The sequence below is a fragment of the Accipiter gentilis genome, chromosome 28, assembly GCF_929443795.1.
Source record: "Accipiter gentilis chromosome 28, bAccGen1.1, whole genome shotgun sequence".
Classification (NCBI taxonomy): domain Eukaryota; kingdom Metazoa; phylum Chordata; class Aves; order Accipitriformes; family Accipitridae; genus Astur; species Astur gentilis.
In genome coordinates this window covers 18,698,383-18,719,291 of record NC_064907.1, presented here as the reverse complement: position 1 = coordinate 18,719,291, position 20,909 = coordinate 18,698,383, and the positions used below count along the sequence as shown (strand labels likewise).

Sequence of the window (20,909 nt, the reverse complement as noted above, 5' to 3'; positions counted from 1 at the left end):
TCTGGTTTGGTAAGTGGATATGAAACACACAAGTGTAATTTTCATCTTGTTTAAAATAGGCATTTTGTTTTCCTTTCTTCAAGATGTTTTACATTAAGGTATGTATGTTTTTTCACAAAAAAACTTCCCAGTAAAGTACTGGGAGAAACAGCCTAAAAAAGGCATGGAAGCTCCACAACTGGAGGCTTTTTAAAACACATAATGCCAGTTCGTGATATTATGGTTTAAACCAACATTACTTTTGAAACAATTAGACCTGCCCTCTCCTTTTCTTTCATCCACTGCCTCCGTTGTCTCAGATCAAAGAACTAATTCAGGTTAAAAGCTACTTTTTAAAAAATTACTATTATTTTCCAGCTGGATCAGTTCATCACATGACTATACAAGCACTTGGCCCGGCACAAGGAGGAGCCAAGGTAAACAGGTGTGGTGTGAAAACAGGAATTAACAGCAAGAAGTAAGTGTTTCTTTCTCTTGCAGTGCTGCCTTGAGATATCACTGAAATCTTACCTTGACAAACCTCTGCCAGGAACAGTGTAGATATGATTGCCACTTCTGTACTTCATGCATTTTTAATACCGTTTTAAAAGTAAAGTGCATACAGCAAACACTACATAGCACGCTTTGCGCTTTTGGGCATATCAGAAGTTGAAAGTCTAGATCTAAAATTTGTGTTATTTAAAAAAAATCCTGATTTGTTATATTTACTTTCAAAAACCACTCTAAAGTACTTGGAAGTGATGTGCAACCTACCTTCATACATCTCCAAAATGTGAACAGTATCGCCAACTTGCAAGGAGAGCTCCACATCTTGGACAGCGTCGTAATTGTAGATTGCTAAAAAGGGGAAAAGGTGGGAGAGAGAGATGAAAAACACAATCGTGAAAGCTGTGAGGTAATCAGATTTTGAAATCTGATATCATGGCACCTGTCAAAGGTATAATATGGTTTTGAAAAGGCACTGTAAAGTTACTAAGCTATCTTGTGTATATAATACACCAGAAAAGTATGTAGCATATCTATTTCCAGATTCTACCATTAGTTCCTGCAAGGATAAGAAACATTATTCTTAACAGCCAACAAAGTTTCTCTTTTACCTTTAAGAATACACATATGTGATGCTATATGAAGAAGCTGTATCTTCCCACTTTACTGACAACCTGGCCAGCAAAGGTCACTGTTACCTCAGGCAGAGGTTATGGATCCATTAGGTAACTGACATTTTTTTATTGGCATTTCACAGGACTAACTGCAATGTGGCACTCGCAAGCACTGGCAAAACAATATTAATTGGATGTCATAAGAAAAAATGCCACTATTCTATACTAAACGCCTCAGACTATTTGTTACTAAAGGCTCTTCCCAGACAAGAACCTATCTTAGCACAAAAACTTGAGATTCTCTGCAAATTTAATCCCTACCAAAGACAAAGCTAATCTGAATGCTTATCGGATTTCCAGTGGGAATAGGATTAAGTCCAGAAACCCATGCTTCTAAACTGCCTTTTCTCTGGAACTTTCTTGAGGTGCACAGTTTCACTGCGCAAAGCAGAAGAGCCCTCCTTAGAGCTGCTAGAGGCTTGTCAAGATGAGAAAGTTTAATTTGAATTTGCTTTCAAACCAATGCAAGTAAAAAGAAATAAAGCAGTCGGGAAAATGCTTTCTTATGGTTCAATGAATTGATCGGCTAAGTCAGAACAGGCCACTCCTCTACAAAAATGACATTATCTTATTTATTTATTTAGAACACTGGTTTAAGTACAGATCACATCTTAAATACAGCAATGCAATCTTCTCATGCACATAAGTGTCATATTTACATAGCCAAATCTGTTCCCCAGTGTATTAGTGAAGTAAGCACAATGTTTATTTTTAAGAAGGCAAATAAACCATGCAAACATTTTCAGGGGACTTTGGGAAAATTCTTCAGACTTCAGAGGTTTGTATTTGAAGAACTGACTCCGAAAATTAAATAAATAAATTAAAATTGAGCTCTTATGTTAGGAAATTCGCATCAAATGCCTATCATTTCCACCAAGATGAGGTATATTGCCTCCTGGCAACGATCCAGCATAAACAAATGACTGTGGCTTACCACACCGGAAATTCTCTCATATATACTAGCTTTCTTTAAAATATTGTAACTATAAATAATCCAACAGAAGTAGGCAGGCAATCTGAATTCCCTGCAGTATCTGAAATAGACCCTGATCACAGATACTTATTTTCTTATGCTGCAGGGGCAGTGTTTGTTCACGGTGGCCCTACTTCATGCCTACCATAACTTCAGTGCCTGCAGAGATACACAGGCACAGAGTACGCATTCAACCTATTAACATTGTTTTCCAGAGGGTTACAGGAATGTCAGTGGACTTTTGCTCCTAAGGCACTAGGTGCTGCAACTTCCAGTTTCCTCTCCCTCCCCGCAATGGTGTTGTAAGCCAAGATATTAAAAACCGACTGGTGATGTGGCTATTCAGTTTAGACACCTTCAAGGCCCCAGAATAGGCCTGAAAGTAAAAATCCCACCAACATTTTTACAGAAAAATGTGGATAATGTTTATGGCCAAACATGACCATACACAGGAGTAGATCAGAGTAATCCATTATGAACTACTTTGTATTGACAGACGCCGAGATCATAACTTGACGGAAGAGCTGGTTAATACCGTATTCGATTCAGTTAAAAAGAAACCGTTCTGCCAGATAGAGAAAATAATTCTGCAAGGGTTTGCGGAGGTCAGCATAAAAGTGCAGCACCCGACCCAAAGGAAAGTAAACTCCCTGCGGCCATGCCTTCTGTTGCCGTAAACCTGCCAAATCGCTAACGTTAAGCGGGGATGTTGCAATCCGTTACTTGGATGGGACATCTCCAAACCTCCCCAAGGAGCAGCAGGAAGCAGTGTGGATGTATAAAAAAATCCAGGTTTCCTTTGGAGTTGCTGCTGAACTGTTGGCCCATAACGTGCTCTGGGGAAACTGCACTACAGAGGAGGTGTCATTCCTCAGGTGGAGTCCAGGCATCAAGCAGTCTATGAACATTAATAATCCTATAGCACTGTCAACAGACTCAGAAGATTTAAAGCAGAGCTCCTTAGCCAATTTCTAACTTGGCTGATTACATTCTGTCTACTGAAGCCTCCTCCTGTGGTTACAGCTGGACTGCCTTAGTTTCTGTCCTAAAATGCTGTTTGGGATTCCTGTTTCATGGCTGTGCTCACCATGAGAAATGGCTGCTGTTTAGAAATGCACGTGTGCTTATATGTATAGGGATTCCTACATACGGTTGCTAGATGCCTTGGGTTTCTCTGGGACAAACAGACATTATATAAATACCAGTCTGTATTCTTCCATAAATTGCTGCTTTAGCTTCAGACAAAAGCAGTCTGAGCAGCACCAAGTGTCTAACAGAAAGGTGGGCGGGCATCAGACAAGCCTTTCTTTTGAGAACACAGACAGTTAATTCAAAACCAAAGAGCACAACAGCCACAAGAAGAGGGAGAACTAAACACTGCAGCTCCCTTCCACTCACCAAAGATCACAACAACCACAAGACAGAGAACTAAACATTGTAGTTCCCTTCCCTTCTCTTCCCCTGCTTTACCAGAAAGGTTTCAGATCCCGATGTGTAGCATTTACAAGCTAAAGGGACACGCTTCTGCCTCTGCGTATCAAAAAAAAAAAAAAAGGCAAGATTTGTAGTATCTTGCTTTGCTAGATTGAATTAAGCAACAACAGAGGGTCACTGTATATAAAATCTCCTACCCAATGGTTATGCGCAAGGTTATAAGACAAATTGCTCGCATATTTTCCCTGGGAGCTTTACTGTTTGCAACTGATGCTTCCTGCTCCTTGAAGTCAGTCCTGTCCGAAATAGTCCATCTGCAGTTATTTGAACTGCTTAGCCTCTTTTTCATTGTGTGTATTTAATCTGACCTCTTTCAGACTTAAAAAGAAAAATGAAGCTGCACATAACAAACATGGTCATGGCATGAAAAAATAAAAATCCTTCATAGAAAACCCTGACAGAGCAGCAAGAAAGGAAGAAGGAGAAAAAAATTACAGAGGCTTTTGCCCCCAAATTTGCAGGAATATCTGAAGTTAAAGTCTTTTCACTTCAAGTTAAACTTCAGTTGAGATTTTGTCCTTTGAAATTCACTTTAGAATGGTGATCCTGTTCCTTTTATCATCCTGAATGAAAAGCAGCACTGAAGTCTAGCAAATTTGATCTAAATAAAGAGGCAGAAGTGGAAAACGTGATCCGTAAGAAGGAGATACTGGGTTTGGTTTAATGATCCTATTCTTTGAGCATAACTAGAGGCGATGTTATCATATTATTTAATTTGCAGTCCCCCAGTTTGATTAGTGGAAAGTTTAAGAAATGTTTTTTTCAACAGTGCATCCAGCCTACGGAATTCATTAGGAGGGAAGGTCAGAGGAGTCATCACTGGGGCTGGTTTGAAAAGGGCAACAGATAACTTTATGACCGGTGACAGCAGCCAGAGTAATGTAGGTGAAGATAAGGAGAAGCAGTTTTCATGCTTCAGGGCAGAAGGTGATTCCTCAAAACGGATGGAGAACGAACTCTAAAGGCATTGCACAACTGGGTGTGCACACTGGATGTTGGGGGATACACTGTTCTGTTCGGAAGCATCACGCAATAGTCATCACCAGAAACAAGGACTACACGAACGGCAAAGGAAACCTGAGATAGCCTGGACTTTCCAGGGTAGCCAGGGCTCTGAGTAATAGCTAACGGTGAGCTAGAAGTTTCTGAGAAGCCAGAGTTTGATGCGGGCTGGCACATGGCAGAATTATGATGGGAAGAACAGGTTTAGTTATGTCAGTCCCTCCAGTTCTGTGAAGACACAAGATTAATCACACCACACGTTCCTGATCTGTGAAACACCAGACAGTGGCTCTTAAAACAGTAAGAAGCCTCAATGTCATGCATGGGACAGAAAATAAGAAGCAGCACAATTATATTACAAAAAAACCCCAACCCCAAACCCCAAGACACACTTTGAAAAACCACAAAGCTTCACTTTGTCGAAGAGTCCTGGGAGAAGCCTTAATTTGCAAGAGGTCTGTCAGCAACTCATTGAGCCTGATCTAGCTTTTAGTGAAACCAGTGAGAGATTTGGCATATGTTTCCATGAAAGCAGTGTCAGGCTTACTTCTTCAGTGTCTACCAACAACATTCATCTGGAAGGAAGGTGACGCAGTCAGTTCTGATGCCACATATGTAAATGGCTTTAAAGAGCCAGTACACATCTGGACAAGTGATCTCCCTCATTAATGCGGTGTCTTTCACACAGTGCCACCAACACGTTAGAAAGGTAGCAACTGTTCTCTTTTACATGCAGAGAAACTGAGGACAGAAAAGCTGAATGCCATCCTGTTCATCTGCAGCACATTCAGAGACGACAACCAAATATTAATTCCTAGACCCATTTTAACCACAAGACTGTAACTCATTTTCAAAACTGTTCTCAAAGCAAAGCTCAGCTAAAATGTCTGCAACTGAAGTGAACGAGGCAGAAACTGTCCCATACTATTTTGTGTGTAATTCAAAGCAGAATGAAATTGAATCCTTCCCTCAATAACTTGTTTAAATGCATTTGAAATGTGGATTATTGGCCTGAAACACACAGCCACTGCAAGATCCGTTATCTCTAACTTGGCTCAAAATAACCACCCCTCCACCCATTACAAAAGACATGATAACCGCTTCCAAATACCATGTCCCACTTCTCTGAAGTCTGCCCTCACCACTATCTGATAGGAGAGGGCTGTGGCTTGCTTCCTCTGAACAAAGAATCACATTCAGTGCTGTTGCAATAACCAGACTTCATCTCATTACATCTTTCAACCGAAGAGTCAAAAACTATTGTACGGAAACAGAAGTATGTGCTTTTATGCTGCAACAACACTGTATTAAGAAATGGCATTTATGCTGGACAGCCCCATTTGGAGAAGCCTGGTATGCTATCTGTTGCCAAGATATAACCAAAAAAACAGTGGCTTTATTTAAAAAACAAGGAACTGCCCAAGGAATTAATTCTTAATAGGAACAAAGACTTTCTGATGTTTGAGCAAAAACATTCTTGTAACTTCCCAGGAATTTGTGTCTGAAAAATTGAGAACAGCATAATTAAGATTTATATGTCAGACTACTTAATAAAAAAAAAAAAAAAAAGGCAGTCATGGTTCAACACTGTGAAACATGCACATTAACTGACTGTTATGAAAAAAAATACTACTCCTGAACTGGTTGATGCTGACATTCAGTTTCAATTCTACAGAGTTCCAAGTGACTGCGTAGCATTTTGAATGCAAATAATCCAGAATAACAGGATTACGCAGATGGAAATGCTTTAATTAACAGCCGTCATCAGACTTCAGAGTCAAACATCTGATGAGCTAAAGGTGGACCTTTAACATCTTGTGTACTTACTGTTTCAGGCTGACCTCACAAACAGCAATATACTTGGAAGGACTTCTACCTATTGTTAAAATTTTTAAGCTGGATAATCTTAAAAACGGGCATTAAATCGACTGAGAAATTATACCGTCTGCCTATGTGGGAGGATATGGCATGGACTTTCTAATTTGGATTCTGTAACTGTCAGTTTCTATATTCATTCCTTTCTTTTGAGAACCATGAGAAAAGCAGGAAGATCCACTGTCCTCAGCATGCTTCCAACACTTGCAGTTCCAACCTAAGCCTATTCCACTAAGCAAACCAAAGGGTGTTTGTTACCTGCTCACCTGCCAAGGACAAAGAAGTGTACCTGCCAGATGCACAGTTGATCAAAAGCCTGCTAAGATTTTCTGATTTCCTCTGAATAACAGAATATTATGCTGGAGCTGGGATAGGCAAATAATCTAAGGTTTTGCAGAGACTGTCCTGCACAAACAGTCTAAATGAAACTAATTTCCAAATTTGGGACTGGGGAAGATTTCCTCTTTCAGTCATGCCATCACCAACTTCTGGATATTCCTGTCTCTCTCTCCATCATTGGATCAGATTCTAGGATCAATGGTTTAATCTCTTAAAGCCTGGATTGCTTTAGAAAAAAAACCAACTTAACAACCTCAGCCCATGGGAATATGGATGGCTTCACAAGAGTTACACAAGTGCTCCGACTAGATGATCTAATCGTCTCTTATGGCTTTAAACTCTACAGACTAAAACCACAGTCAGTTCCACAACAATGCTCTGGAGCAAGTGGCAGACCCAATGACAAATTAGCCCATGTATTTTAATTAGAGCTTCTTAGTAGATTCAGATCAGGCAAACTGAGATGATTCAGAACTGTTGAGGCAAGAGAGGTACTGATTGTAAAGGAAAAAGAAATAATCTCCATCTTCTCACATCTGCAGAATTCCCATTAGTCATCTTCCCCTCAAATATTTATTGCTAAGTGTTTATACCACAGTAGCTGTATGAAAATAAAGGAGATTCTGTTCTCGGAGTGCATCTATATTGCAATATAGGACAGAGATATACATCCTAAACATATACTGATTTGGATACCAGTAATAACGTCATCACAACATAAGCCGTTTTGTCTCTCTGTAAGTGTGCTTGGGGTAGAAGCAGACCAACTGTAGCTGCTTCTTTGGTCTGAACCACACAGAAACCCTCTGTTACACTGATGAGACTCTAAAATAAGTTTTCTTGATGACCAGTGACTTTTCCAGACGTACTTTTATGTCAGTGGCTAACACAGCGAGGCTTTGGTGCATTGGTTGTCACATTATGGTGTACTAACCCAGACTTTGTTGTATACAAGCAGATAGACACTTGAAAAAATCTTGAAATCTCTCTCCTCCCATCACTAAGTGCACATTTTAAAGGAGCTCCACATTTTGCCCAGATGGAAGAACTTTAAAGTCTTGGCCCCACCCCTGCCTCCTCCTCACAACTAGGCCATGGAAACTAACAGCAGAGAAAACCTACAGTAGGAAAACCACCAGAAAACAAGTCTCTCCAAATACACTCAGGCATTCATACAGACACCCTGGGAAAAAGCCTGCTAAGGTAGAATGCACTGAACTTCACCAGCTGACTAAAGATTCAACTCAATTCAGAGCTTCTAGGATTTGCAATAACCCGCTCTGACCCCCAAAGTTACACGAATATCCTTCATCTCCAAAAGTCAAATTTTCCCTTCTACCCATCTCAACATGGAGTTTAAAGCTCTGTTTTCAGACATGCAGCGATTTTTCTAAACCATTTTCCTGAAAACATGTACAAGAATAACATATAGCACAGTCACAGTACATAATAGAAAGTATGCGTTTTATTTTACATATGGGTAATACATACACGAATCGTTAGCTGTGTAATTTTCTTCACTAGGCTCTCTACTTCCTTTTATTATTTTCACTCTAAAGGGCCCTTAGGGATTTTAAGCTCAGATAAAGAATTAATCTACATTAGCCGTCTCAGCTTATGTCTGGAGTAAGAGGGAGTGCTGTGAGCCAATGGAGGAATAAATCAGTACTAGCAGTGTAGGAGCCAACCTGCTCCTGAATATACTACACCCAACTTAATCCAGTGCTTGATTAAAAAAACAAACAACAAAAAAAAGAACAAAAAACCCCAAAACCTAGACCTGCAATTCCAGTCTCCTTGGAACGTCATTAAATGTCCACTTTTGCAGATACACAGATGAAAAAAGAAAATAGCCTAGCCTCTCTTCTTGAAGACTCACACTTTTGTAAACTTCTATCAGGTTGCCTTGATACATCTTTCTACAATAACCACTTAAGGCTGCCTGCAAGATTACCTAGGGTGTGGTTTAGAGGAATCCCCTTAGCTTTTGTTCCTGCTTCATTACCAGCCTCCATCTACTTCCTGCAGTCAGTGAGAATGCTACCCACTTAACAGTGTTCAAACATAAAAAGGGAAGATAAAATAATGAAGTGCTAGCCACAGTGTAAAACAGTTTTTAAGCCTACAGTCTGTTTCAGGTCTGGCTGATTCAAACTAAACAACATGCAATAGCATGTCAGTGTTCAAGTGGAGTGAACAGATGCAGGAGCACCCAACTTGGAACTCCTGTGCCAAAAGCAGCTTCCAAGTGTAAAAAGATGACAACACACTGCTTTTTGGGTCTGGAAGGTGGTCCTTGACTTAAGGTTCTCAACCCAGCTGCTGGAAGATCTTGCAGTTTCATCGAGCCCAACCTTCCTTCAGTTGACACAGAAAAAAAGAAGCCAGTGACACCAAATTGCTATCCCTGTTTTAGTGGTGCTCAATTGTGAGCAGTATAAAGTTGGCTCAGGGAGGAAAGGTGCAGCAACAGCTGCCAATGTTGTTATTACTGCTACGCTACAGAGAAACCTCACATCCTGGTGCTATCAAAGCTGCATCTTCTACCAGCTCTAATTTCACAAAACATATCTACCTAGTGTGTTTAATTACTTCATTCATTTACCAAGATACACGTTCAACTGCTTTCACTGTGACACAGTGACCTTCTCAACATGCAGGATACAAGACAAGACTGCTCCTTTTCATCTACTGGCGAGGCTACAAGAACTAGATACCATAATGACAGGTGGCTTATAGATCTTATTAGGTTAAAGGGTGCTTGATATTATTGTAAGGTGCGTATCTTCCAAGCCCTGAAGCTTTATTCTGCCTCTTTGAAATCTGAGCAGTAACATCTAGCCTGAACAATTAATTAGTATTCTCCCCAAAATATATTAAATCATAGTCTTGTCCTTTAGAGCAATTGTTCTTACCCTGTAACACTGTTTCAACTATCATATGGCCACAGAAATCAACAGTTTTGCCATTGGCTTTAGCTGAATCAGAATCTGGTTTGTATTCAGGTTAGCCTACTGGTATCACAGGAATCCAATAAACTTAAAATATTATGCATCTTCTCAGTATTGTGCATTTTAGAAAAAGAGACCTGGAAGAAAATGGGCACATAACCACTCTTTGGGCTGTCCTCTACAAAAGAAGGGGTTCACACCTAGAGCCTTCTGAGTATTGTGGTACTTACATTCTGGTTTTAACAACTGGATATACATACCAGAGGTTTGAAATACAGTTTTCACAAAAGTAACCTCCGATTTTGAATCTTTCCATTTTTATGGCCTGTGAAGAAACAGATCTCATTTACAATATGCATACAATTGCAACTTAATTTTACCAAGTCTGTCTCTAATCACATTTTTTCCTCCAAGCTCGCAAACATGCAACTTGTGTTTGGATACATTAAGTACAAGAGTAACTTCTGCAATGAAATTTTCAAGCAGATTTGTAAAAGTGAAAAACCAAAACCATCACTTGATAAATTGGACAACTCAGCTAATTCGCAACTTGAAAGCGCGTGGCACTTTCAAAATAATTAAGTGAATTTGCCACTGGCTTTAAATTACTGTCCTAGTTCTTACTGGGCAAAACATCAAAGGACGTATAAAGAAAACTTGGAAATACTACTGTACAGAACTGTGAGTATTACTATCTAATAAGTTCTGCTGTATGCATTACTTCCAGAGGGAGTGGAGAGATGAGAGGAGGTCTAACAAGTAGAACACTTGAGCCCAACTGTGCCCACAGGCTAGTCTTCACCATGAAGTTCACTTGAGTGAAAACTTCAGCATTGTCCCTTGCTAGCGTCACACCTACACGTGTCAACGCTAAACTCAAGCTGATAGACCCACAGAGAATATAAAACAAAGGGTTCCCACTTCATCAGCTGCAAACGTAACCCACCTGAACTACAGCCATAAATTTTTGTACAAGTGTTCTCAGGCCTCTCACACCTTCCCCTTTCCATCCATGTGCTCTCCCACGATTTGCGTGAGAAGAATTCATAGCATGGCTTGGCCCGCTGCATTTTAAGAAACTTGGGATATACTGCCAAGAAACTCTTTACCTCCACTGGATAGCACCTCTATGGGAACTAGCACTTGAGCTAACTCATGCTGGCAGAGCTAACACAAGTAGAATTTCTCATATGCATAACCATAGGGATTTCGATTGGCCTCTGTACCTCCAGTCCTTCTCATTCAATGTGGGCTTCATAACAGATTACTCTCCCATAATGGATGCCTGTGGTTTCATTGATTCATGTTTGCAAAATGACACAAGCCCCTATCAGAAAACCGGCACCGCACAGCGAGTTTCTCACATTTCCAGAGACCTTTAATTCCAAAGCATTTTTATCTTGCCACCTATCTCACATAACAAGCAAATGGCAAACAGGGGAATAGCGTTGAAATGAGGAACAGGAAATCTTGGCTGGGAACTAAGGGTCTTACTCTGGAAGGAAAAAAGCCAAACAAGAATATTGATCCCTTTGTTGTCAAGAAGAATGAAGAACGACCTACTCCCAGATTTATAGTAAGCATATCAGTTTTAATTAAACTGCACAAGATGCAAGGAGATAAAGAATATGGAACCAGGCAGCATACACTGTAGCCTTCCCTTCATTTCCTAGAGCTACTTTATTCCTTTAGATTAAGCTCCATCTCTCTGCAGCTTGAAACCCCCACTACATTATCAGAGCAATGAGAATGGAGGTGCTGCAAGAATCAGGTCTCTAATATTTAAGCTAGTTACTCTTGCATTAAAAAAAAAAAAAAAAAAAAAGAAAAAAGAAAAAAAGCACTCTTTCAGAACTAATTGGCCACTATTTGCTCGTTACATTCCGAAACATTATTAGAACTTTAGAGCTGAAGTTAAACTGTTTTATTATTACAGAGGATCAAAGTACCAAGCTTCCCAAGAGCAGAAAACTATTATTATCTCCATTGTATCTCAATGAACTTTTTGCCCAGATTCAGCACTTTCCAGAATGAGGTCCACTTCTATTGCAGCAACACCTCCAAAAATTTGAGAGTAGAAGTGGCCAAAGAATAATCTCCACAGGACAATCACTACTTTTTTTAGATACATTCTGACAATGTGCCAGACACCCATCTGAAAGCTTCAAGAGGCTGCCAGAGCAATTAATCCTCTAAACAATGCTCCCCGCTCTATTCCTGGGAGATCTTCCTAGGAGGTACAGTCTGTACCAAAAAGACATTTTTATCATTTAAGCAACTGGTCCAGCTAGCACTCTGTAACACCTTCCGTTTTTGAAAGCAACCATGAACTGGCCACCTAGAAAGCTGTTTGGTAATTCATACTATGTTCCAGTTTTATTAGCACATGTTTCCTGGCAAATGCACCAAAATTCGTTACAGTATTTTAGGCATTCAATCATAAGTTAAATGCATTGGACCTGAAAAACACAGTCTCATTCTGGTAGCAAAGGGATAAATGTGTTTATGACTTTAGACTAAGGTAGTTTTAAGCTTGGCCATGGTTGTGTCTTTAGCGTGGTAGCATAAATAGGATTTTTCTTTCCCTAAAAGCTCTAATTGAAAGAAATGTCCTACCAGTCAAGTTTAAGTGAAGTCAAATAGCAAAAAAGCAAGGTCGACTATCAATTAAAGGAGCTTTGGCAAGTTTTCATGTAGAAGGGGTGTACATTTTTCAACTTTGAAATGATAAAGAAAGATTATTACACATTTATTGCTTCTTGATCAATACACTATTGGTTTAAGTTTTTCCAGCTCATGAACTTCTATTATTTTGCTTTTAATTTCCATAGTTCCTATCTGCATTTGTGCTAGCAAATACAGTCCTATGCCAAAAGAAGAACCACAAGAATATGCAAGAGACTGATGTGAAATTCAGAACTGGTCAGCACACCCAGCTCTAGTGAAAGCTGGTACTTAAGGCATCTTGACACCTCTGAACAATCAGGTCCACATCTAATTAGCAGGAGACAGATCAGCCAAAACTCTAGAAGGCAGCTAGCAGTTCTGGATGCCTCAAGATAGGATTCAGAGCCTCCACAAAGGGACCTGATTGTCAGTATGATGAACTGTATGATAGTTCCTAAACATCAGGACTGTTGGTGATGTTTCAAGGTGGATTCCCAAGAGCTAAAGCACCCAGATGTCGCAAGACACTTCTAGAAATACTGCTTTTCAAAGTAAGAATAAGAAAAGGAACGGTTACAAGTCTTGTTCATGTCAGCAATGCCTTTGAAGTCCACAGGATTAGTTTCACAGGGAACTGCTTAAGGAGTAGAGTAGTAATCACCAAAAGAGAAGACAGACTCGGGCTAATATGGATTAACAAAAAATAGAAAGGACTATGGAAGCAAGAAGTAGTAACACAGCCAACTTTCACATGAAATAAACTGTAGACACAGCAGTAAAAATTGGGGAACTGAATCAGAAATAGGATTGTATACTACTCTGAAGATTCAAAACTTTTTGCTGTCAACTATGCCAAGTTTTTACTTTTCCCCATTTAAAGTTTTGTTGGTATTGCCATCAATATGACAATTCTTAGACACAAATCAGAATAAAGCAAATGGAAGGAAAAATAAGTAGTTATAGAGTGTTTCTATCAGTGCAGTAGGAATGGGCTCTTCCATCCTTTTAGAGCCCTTGTCAGGAACCTGTCGCGCAACAGTGGACTTAAGTTTCAAGTTAGAAGCATTCTGCAGGAATGGTAGGCATAAGGCAAGCAGCAAGTTGAAACAAATACGAATTTTGCTCTAATTTGACATGATGTACTGCTATCAGTACCGTGAACCTCCTTTGATCACAGACTGTATTTCGAGACAACTTTGCAGAAGATGTATGAGGTTTGAACATGAAGCCAAGACCTGATGGCCCAGCATATCAGAAGTTATCACAAATCAAACCATTAGTAAGAAAATCCTATTCTGCAGCACTCTCTCTTCCTCTCTGATCCTTTGCATTTCTGCTCACATAAATCACCAATGTAGCCGGCAGGCACTGGTTTACATTTGAAATATTACTGCCATTCCTAAGACATGACGCAGCTGATTGTAACTCAACCACCACATGGTATTTTGACAAAGTAAATACTTCTTTGCGACAAGAATAGTCCTATGCTCCGGTCCCTCCAGCAGGGAAAAAATGTAATGGATTTAAAAGGCCACCAGTAACTATTAAGGGTAATTACCTGTCAGTTTACAAAAAAAAAAACCCAAACAAAACCTCTATTAAAAAAGAAAACAAACAACAAAATAAAAGATGACAGATTGAAACTCAAAGGCTGCTTTTTGCCACTGTAACAAACAACTTCTTTTGTATGGCTAAGGTATTTTAGCCATAGCAAGTGGCCATGCTTCTTTTGGAACCAGGTCAAATTGAGCCGTTCCCTTCAAATAGCCACCCATATATCTGCATACTTGAAGTGCAAAATGGGAATCCCTGGAATGGGATGTGAAGAGGCAGGGAAATCTTGGGAATTAAAGCTGCCCAAAAGTTTCTCAACCTTTCCCTCCCAGCCCCCTGCCTTCAAAAATGCACCAGATCAAAACACTTTCCACAGAGCAACTGCACTGCTTTGTTTAATTAGCTTCCCTTCAACCCAACATTTTAAGACATTTTCTAAACAAAACATGACTCTGGTTTTACTCAGAGCTTATAAAGATTACTAAAATACAAATAGTGCATTGATCTACCTCACTGACCAGTGAAGTTTTTGTGGGCTCATAATAATATATTAAGTTACACATTTAACAATTTGGAGAGATCATAGGCATCAAATATTGCTTAAGCTTTCACTTGCTCCTTCTAAGCAGAACATCACAATTTGTGGCTTTCAGTGTTTTGCTGCAAGCTCCAAATTTGTTGTTGGTTGTTGTTGGTTAAAGCATTTTGTGATATGTGGAGTGAATTATGCATTATGGCCTGCAACTGCAGCGGACCCGTCACAATAATCTGCCTGGTCCTTCCCCACTCCTACCATACAAGCTCTATGAAACAGCCACTACCCCAAAAATAAGGGTAAATTTACATTTCAAGAGAGAGTCATACCAGTGCATGCAGGTGCAAGCCAGCACCTTCACCAAAATGCAAACTCTTCTGGACCTCACGTCTCAGAGCTCTTTCAGTAAAACTTTGGCTAAAAATTTCTTATTCTGGAAGACCAGATTTGTGGACTGGCCGAACAATAGGTGCATACACAGATCAAACTACGTAATTATAAACAAACACTTCACATCCTGTTAGTTCGCAGTCAAAGGTAACATATAAAGCATGTGTACCTGATCCATCATTACAGTCACCTGGCTGAAAACTCAGCACTTTTCATTTCCGAATTGGTTTTGAACTGGGTCAGTTCCCTGGCTTACCACACTGCTACTGCCCGAAGGAAGGAATCAGAAAAAGTGGTCCGATAGCTTGTTCTGATAGCAGCCTGGATTTATAGAAGAATAGAATAGCTTATGATTCCACAGGCTCCACAGTCTCTCATACTTGGTACTGAAACCATTAATACAGCCTTCTCCAGTCCACAAAGGACACCTGCATGTTAGAACAGAGGATGACTAATGAAAGAATTGCTTTTACAACTGAAGGGTAACACTTAATGCAAACCCATGTTACTGCCAGCAGAAAAAGAAAATAATTACATTGTTGATTCCTTATGTTCTAAGTTAATAATTTTAAAACAGATACTAAAAGTTCAAAACTGCAGGGAGTCATTCAGGTATTCTTCAGAGCTGGCTCTTTTGACTGAAAAGAGTCTGCATGAAAGGCATTCTGCAAATGACCCTTTCTTTTTGAGAGAAGCACTTGACCAAGAATAGGTTACTTCATTTAGTTTGGCCCTGAAACTGACCTGCTTTCAAGGAAGATGCACCAGATAGTGTCTTTTCTTCCCAAATCAGAGGTGAAGCATGTTGCAAGGAAGCTTTGCGAGACCCAGAAAATCCTGTTGCTTAAAAAGGCAAGATGTTGCCCATCAGATGATCAGCAGTGTTTTTGTCCCTTTACAAGGCTGAAGCTTCCCAAATCCCATCTGTTACTGGGTTGAAAATTCATTGCAAGTGAGAAACTGCAAGCCATTTGTCTCTCACTTATGCTTCCCTAAAAATGCTACAGTTTCCAATCTTGCACTCTCTGCTGTCTGCCATTTCAAACTCAGCCCATATGCCATCTGTATTATCCATGGTAAAGGTAGCAGTCTCCAGGTTTAACCAATTGAGGACAAAACTAGAAGGCAACAAATCAATTTGAACCTACAGCCAACAAATCTGTAGAATATAATCCAGGACATAAACCATTCTGAACTGAAATGAACAAATCAGACAAGTGACATTGAATCACATCGTCTACTTCCTGGAATTTCTTACTGCGTTGGTATTATTTACATGGCTGAGTTTAAAATAAATGCAAGTAGTTCCAAAGCACAGACTGCTAACAGCCACAATGTGTGTGTGTTCTTTCTGAAAAGAATGAATTTGTATCTTTACAATTCAGAACTATCAACTTATCCATGCTACCGGTGAATGGCAGTTGTTACCATCTAATGGCCTGTATCATACAAATCAGCAGCATTACCCTCATTACAACCACCTTCATAATTGGTACTAACAGACATCTTGGTTAGCAGGCAGATTAATGGCCCAAGAAGCTCACACTTTCCTCTCAATCCTCATTAACTTCTTCAAAGTAAGCACAAAACCAATGAGGACTGGTATCTGAGTGCAAAGCTTGAACGCAGCACAGGATGCAACTGTAGACAGGAAACCGACAAGTCTGCAAACATCAAATTGACAAAATTATTATTCCATTAATGCCATGTATCAAACACTGACTGATAAAGCTAATCACTGCATAAATAATTTACTGCCTGTGGATTAACCCTATCAGTCCCAGTCGCAAATTAAATGCAAGAGCTGAAGCATTACAGACTCTCCGTCAGTTTGGTCCATGTGTCTGCATACGAGGGAAATAAGTATCTTTTTCACACAGCTGTCTGAACAAACACACAGAAGGAAGGGGATACTTCCCAACGGCACACTTTTTGATCAGTAATGTAAGGGAAGAGGCAGTTTTTCCCTCCACCCTGCTTATTCACGAGCCAGTGCCCTTTCTGGGAGAGGAGCTGTCAGCAGCAGCAGTTAGCTCAAGCCAGCACAAAAAACTCACCCCGGAAGCTAATAAAAAGGAAGCCAGAGGAGTGCCTCTGATTCATCCTACTGCCCAAGGCCATTCTTGAGGTAGAAGAGCCTTGCTCACTGGTGTACTTAACAAAACTCTACCATAATCTAGCACAGCCAATCATACTAGCATTATATAGTTTACCTGATTATAATACTAAAATTTTTAAATTCCTGATGCTCAGCGTAATCTCACCAAGTCATACATATGGGCTCCCATATAAATAGCTTGGGCTGTTACCTACACAGAAAGAAACAAAGTTCAGGGTGTACAATACTCCACACCCTCCCGGTTACCAGAGCAGAAACTAGATAAGGTTGTGCTGCATATAGTATCTCTGAAGCTTAAGCCACAGTCCTGCAAGAACTGCCTCGTCTCGGGCTGCCTCTCTGCAAAGCCACTTTGAAATCAAGTGGGTAACTTATTTCAAATTCACTCTGTGAAAACTGGTGCAGGATGAGGTTCTTCACCTTTGAACTCATGGACCGAACTTGAATGAGCGACCTCATGGGAGTTGGGGCAATTAACACCTTGCAAGCATGAATTTAACGTTTTTTCTCACATCTAGAAGTCCACTATGGAACACAAGGCGCACAGAAGATCACGCCTCATTAAAATAAACTATCAGAAGTTGTGGCATTAGCGGTTTCCTGCCTATTGTTCTCTGCCCAATTCTCACAAGCAACCTCAAAATCGTGTGATTTTCAGTGTCAAACTCTCAAGAAAAGGAGAGCTTATCAGCGACACCATTGGTTATCTGCCCCTTGAGAAAAGCGAGCCTGCATTCAACAATCTCCTTTCAAACCTAAAGGAGAGGACAGGGCAGAAGGTACAAGGTATCAGTCAAGCTTTTACCGTTCCTCCCCCTGTGACTGTCAGGATTTCCATCCCCTGCAAAGATGTCACCCACAGTCCTGAATTCGCTCATTACAACCTTCTTATCCTGTCATCACTTTTTCTAGCCGCATCTCCTTTGGGGGACAACAGTAGGCATTTTTTTGCTGCTAGGTTAGAGCACTCTCCACTGTAAAACATGCTGGAGAGGCACAATTATCAAGGTCAGTCCCGAACTTGCAGGATTCCAGAAACCCAGAGCTCCCCGGGCGTGCACTGGACACACACCACTGCCTCCGTCGCGAAGGGTTCAAAGAGTGAACACCCGCCGCTGAAGCCTGAAAGTGGACGAGAGCACAAACTGAAAAAAAGAACTGAGAAAGTGCGTGGCGGAGGAAGGAGTCAAGGGTGCGCTAAAGGAAAGGAACGACTCTGCCCGGGGCGGGGGAGGGAAGCAAAACGAACGTGCGGTGCAAGGGACACCGGGGACTCGGCAGCGGCGGAGCGGGGGAAGCAGAGCGCCGGGATCCGGGGGAGGGAGAGCCAGGAGACTCCCGGGGAGGGGATGCGGGGCCGGGGGGGGTTGGCGCAAAGGCAGGAGCGGAGGGAAGGGCCGGCACGGCGAGCGGGGAAGGGGCTCCCGGGGCGGGGGTGTCCGAGCGGCCCGGGCTGGCACTCACCGACCCCGTACTTCTCCCGCTTGGTGGGGATCCAGCGGGCCATGCCGGGTGGCGGCCGGGAGCTTCCCCCCCCCGGGCGGCTCGGCTCCGGCTCAGCGCGGCCGCTCGCCCGCAGCCGCCGCCGCCGCCCCGCCGCGCTGCCTGGGGCCGGGCGCCCCGGGCCGCTCCGCCATGCTACGAAAACTTCCCAGCAGCCGCCCAACTTTCCTGCCTCCCCCGCCGAGCCGAGCCGAGCCTGAGCGGAGGAGAGGGAGGGAGAGGGAGGGAAGAAGGGAGGGAGGGAGGGAGGGAGGCGGCTCTCTCCGCCCCGGCGGGGATCACCTGCTCCCGGGCCGCCCCGCCCCGGGGAACCGACCCCGGCTCTCGTCGGGGCTGCTGCGAGGTGCTAATGGGGCACGGGGGAGAAAGGGAGACAGACGCTAATGGGGAGGGTGGGCGGCTACGGGTAACGGCTCCCGTTATTGCTACGGAATATACCGAGGTAGGAGCACGCAGGGACTTTCCCGCTGTTGGCATAAATACAGATTATTATTTTTTTAAAAAAGTAATTCGTTAATAACTAAGAAAACAAAAGGTTATTTTAAAAGTACTCCAAGCATGTGGAAAAATCGTCACGGGACTGCACTTTGCAAAAGACGCAATGTTCTTGTTTATAAGATTGCCTCGGCCACTCGATGACGCAAACCTCCACTTGACTCTAGCGCTGTGAACTGGGACTTGATAAAAGTATTTCAAATTGGTGATACAGAGGCGTAAGCTGTGTACGAACCTGGATCCTGCAAGGTTGGTCTGATGTTCGGGCCTGAACCAGACTGGCTGGCTTCTGTAGTTAGGTCAACTGTGGTGTGGCAAATTGTCTGGGAGAGGGATATTCAGTAACACCTACTACTTATGCCCTTAATTAAGCAGCACCATTGCAAAGCACAGTGGCAGATTCTTTACAAGACATTAGGTCCAAACTCAGGAGATCCAGGTTCTCATCATCTCTTTGGGGCTGTAAGTAACCAGATCTGATTTTTATTAGTGCCTGATCTTTGCTGTATGCCCATCTCCCATGGAAGGCAATGAGAACTCTGATCATTCAGAATATCTTAAAACCTAACCACCTGTTTAATTGCACTAAAGCATGAAAATCTGGGGAGACAATATTTTTTATTATTTTACATTACAAAGAGTAGCACTAGGAGTAGCTCTATTGCTCAGATGTTCTGGTGCCCTGGGCAGATCACTCTGTATCTCTCCAATTCCCAGCCGACATCCCTCTTGCGTGTTCAGAACAGCTTTCCATACTATAGACTCTCCCACCTGTGTTTCTAGTAAGTTTAATTTGCCTTGATCTTCACTGGCGCCTCTAAGTGGCAGAGTAATATAAATAAGAATTAATTACTGGTAATTTGCCTTAACAAATAAACTTGTTCTTTGCAAGCAGAATTTTAAACATAAGGACACTTTATCACTATTAGCCACAGTATCATAGTACAATACTGTACAATATACTGTTTTTTTAACAATACGTGGTGATCTGTCATGTGTCAAGAATGCGTGGCCCATGAATTTGTTACACACACAGTGTGTTACTCATCTAGCTGTGATGTGCAGTAACGTTACACCCAGTTTCCGCCAGGCGGCCAAACCCTTCTCTAAAATGACGTTTTTATCTGCTCCCAAGGGCTGCTGATGACATGACTGAGATGCTCCCAACTATATTCAGATGTGTACATATGAACCACTGAACATGCGAACACTGCGGCTTAGGGGTTAAATATGGACATGGGCTCTTTCAGTACTGAAATGGCACCTGAAGCTTCACCACAGAGTATGTCAATATGTAGAACAAGCTATAAGAAAAAAAGAAAAGATTTGCAAGCTGGAACTGGTTAACTCATTTGTTATTTATAAAACAATAATTCAACCCAGCCAACCATGATCAGATGGTGTTCTGGCACATATCTGAAAACCTACAGTTCCTCTAGCCAAAGATTTAGTAGTGCCACTAAACGTAGTCCTTGTAGTGTTTTTGTAGAGAGCTGAGAGCTCACAGAGAGTACAGGGCACTGCAGAGAGCCAGGCCCCTCACCACAGGATGGGGACGTCCAAGCTTGTATGACGAGCAAATATTTAGATATTTTGCAAATCCTTTCACTCTGGGAGATTCACCCAGACTTTTTTAATGGAAGCTTAACATTGCAAAGTGCTTTGAGACCTTAACACAAAGAGCAATGTAACTAGGCCATCAAGACAATTAAACAGGGTGACGGTTGTTACAGGCGTCTCTGCTCTGATCCTGGACCACCTGGATTCCAAAATACTCCCTGCTACAAATGGGATGTGGCTTTTCTGTGGCCATTTTGCAGCGTGTGGCAGAACAAGTGATGCAGAGAAGACT

At 41.6% G+C, this 20,909-nt stretch overlaps 1 protein-coding gene across 3 annotated transcripts in view; it reads right to left on the bottom strand.

Annotated features, from left to right (window-relative positions):
• Positions 1-18,624, bottom strand: part of DOCK5 (dedicator of cytokinesis 5) — a 331,080-nt gene extending 312,456 nt beyond the window's left edge. For all 3 annotated transcript variants that reach the window (XM_049831223.1, XM_049831226.1, XM_049831224.1), the window contains exons 1-2: positions 18,524-18,624; positions 754-837 (exon numbers count right to left, since the gene is read on the bottom strand). In XM_049831223.1, the coding sequence (XP_049687180.1) occupies positions 754-837; positions 18,524-18,566 (127 nt within the window). In that variant the 5' untranslated portion in view covers positions 18,567-18,624. The remainder of the gene's footprint in view (positions 1-753; positions 838-18,523) is intronic.
• Between the last annotated feature and the right edge of the window lie 2,285 nt (positions 18,625-20,909).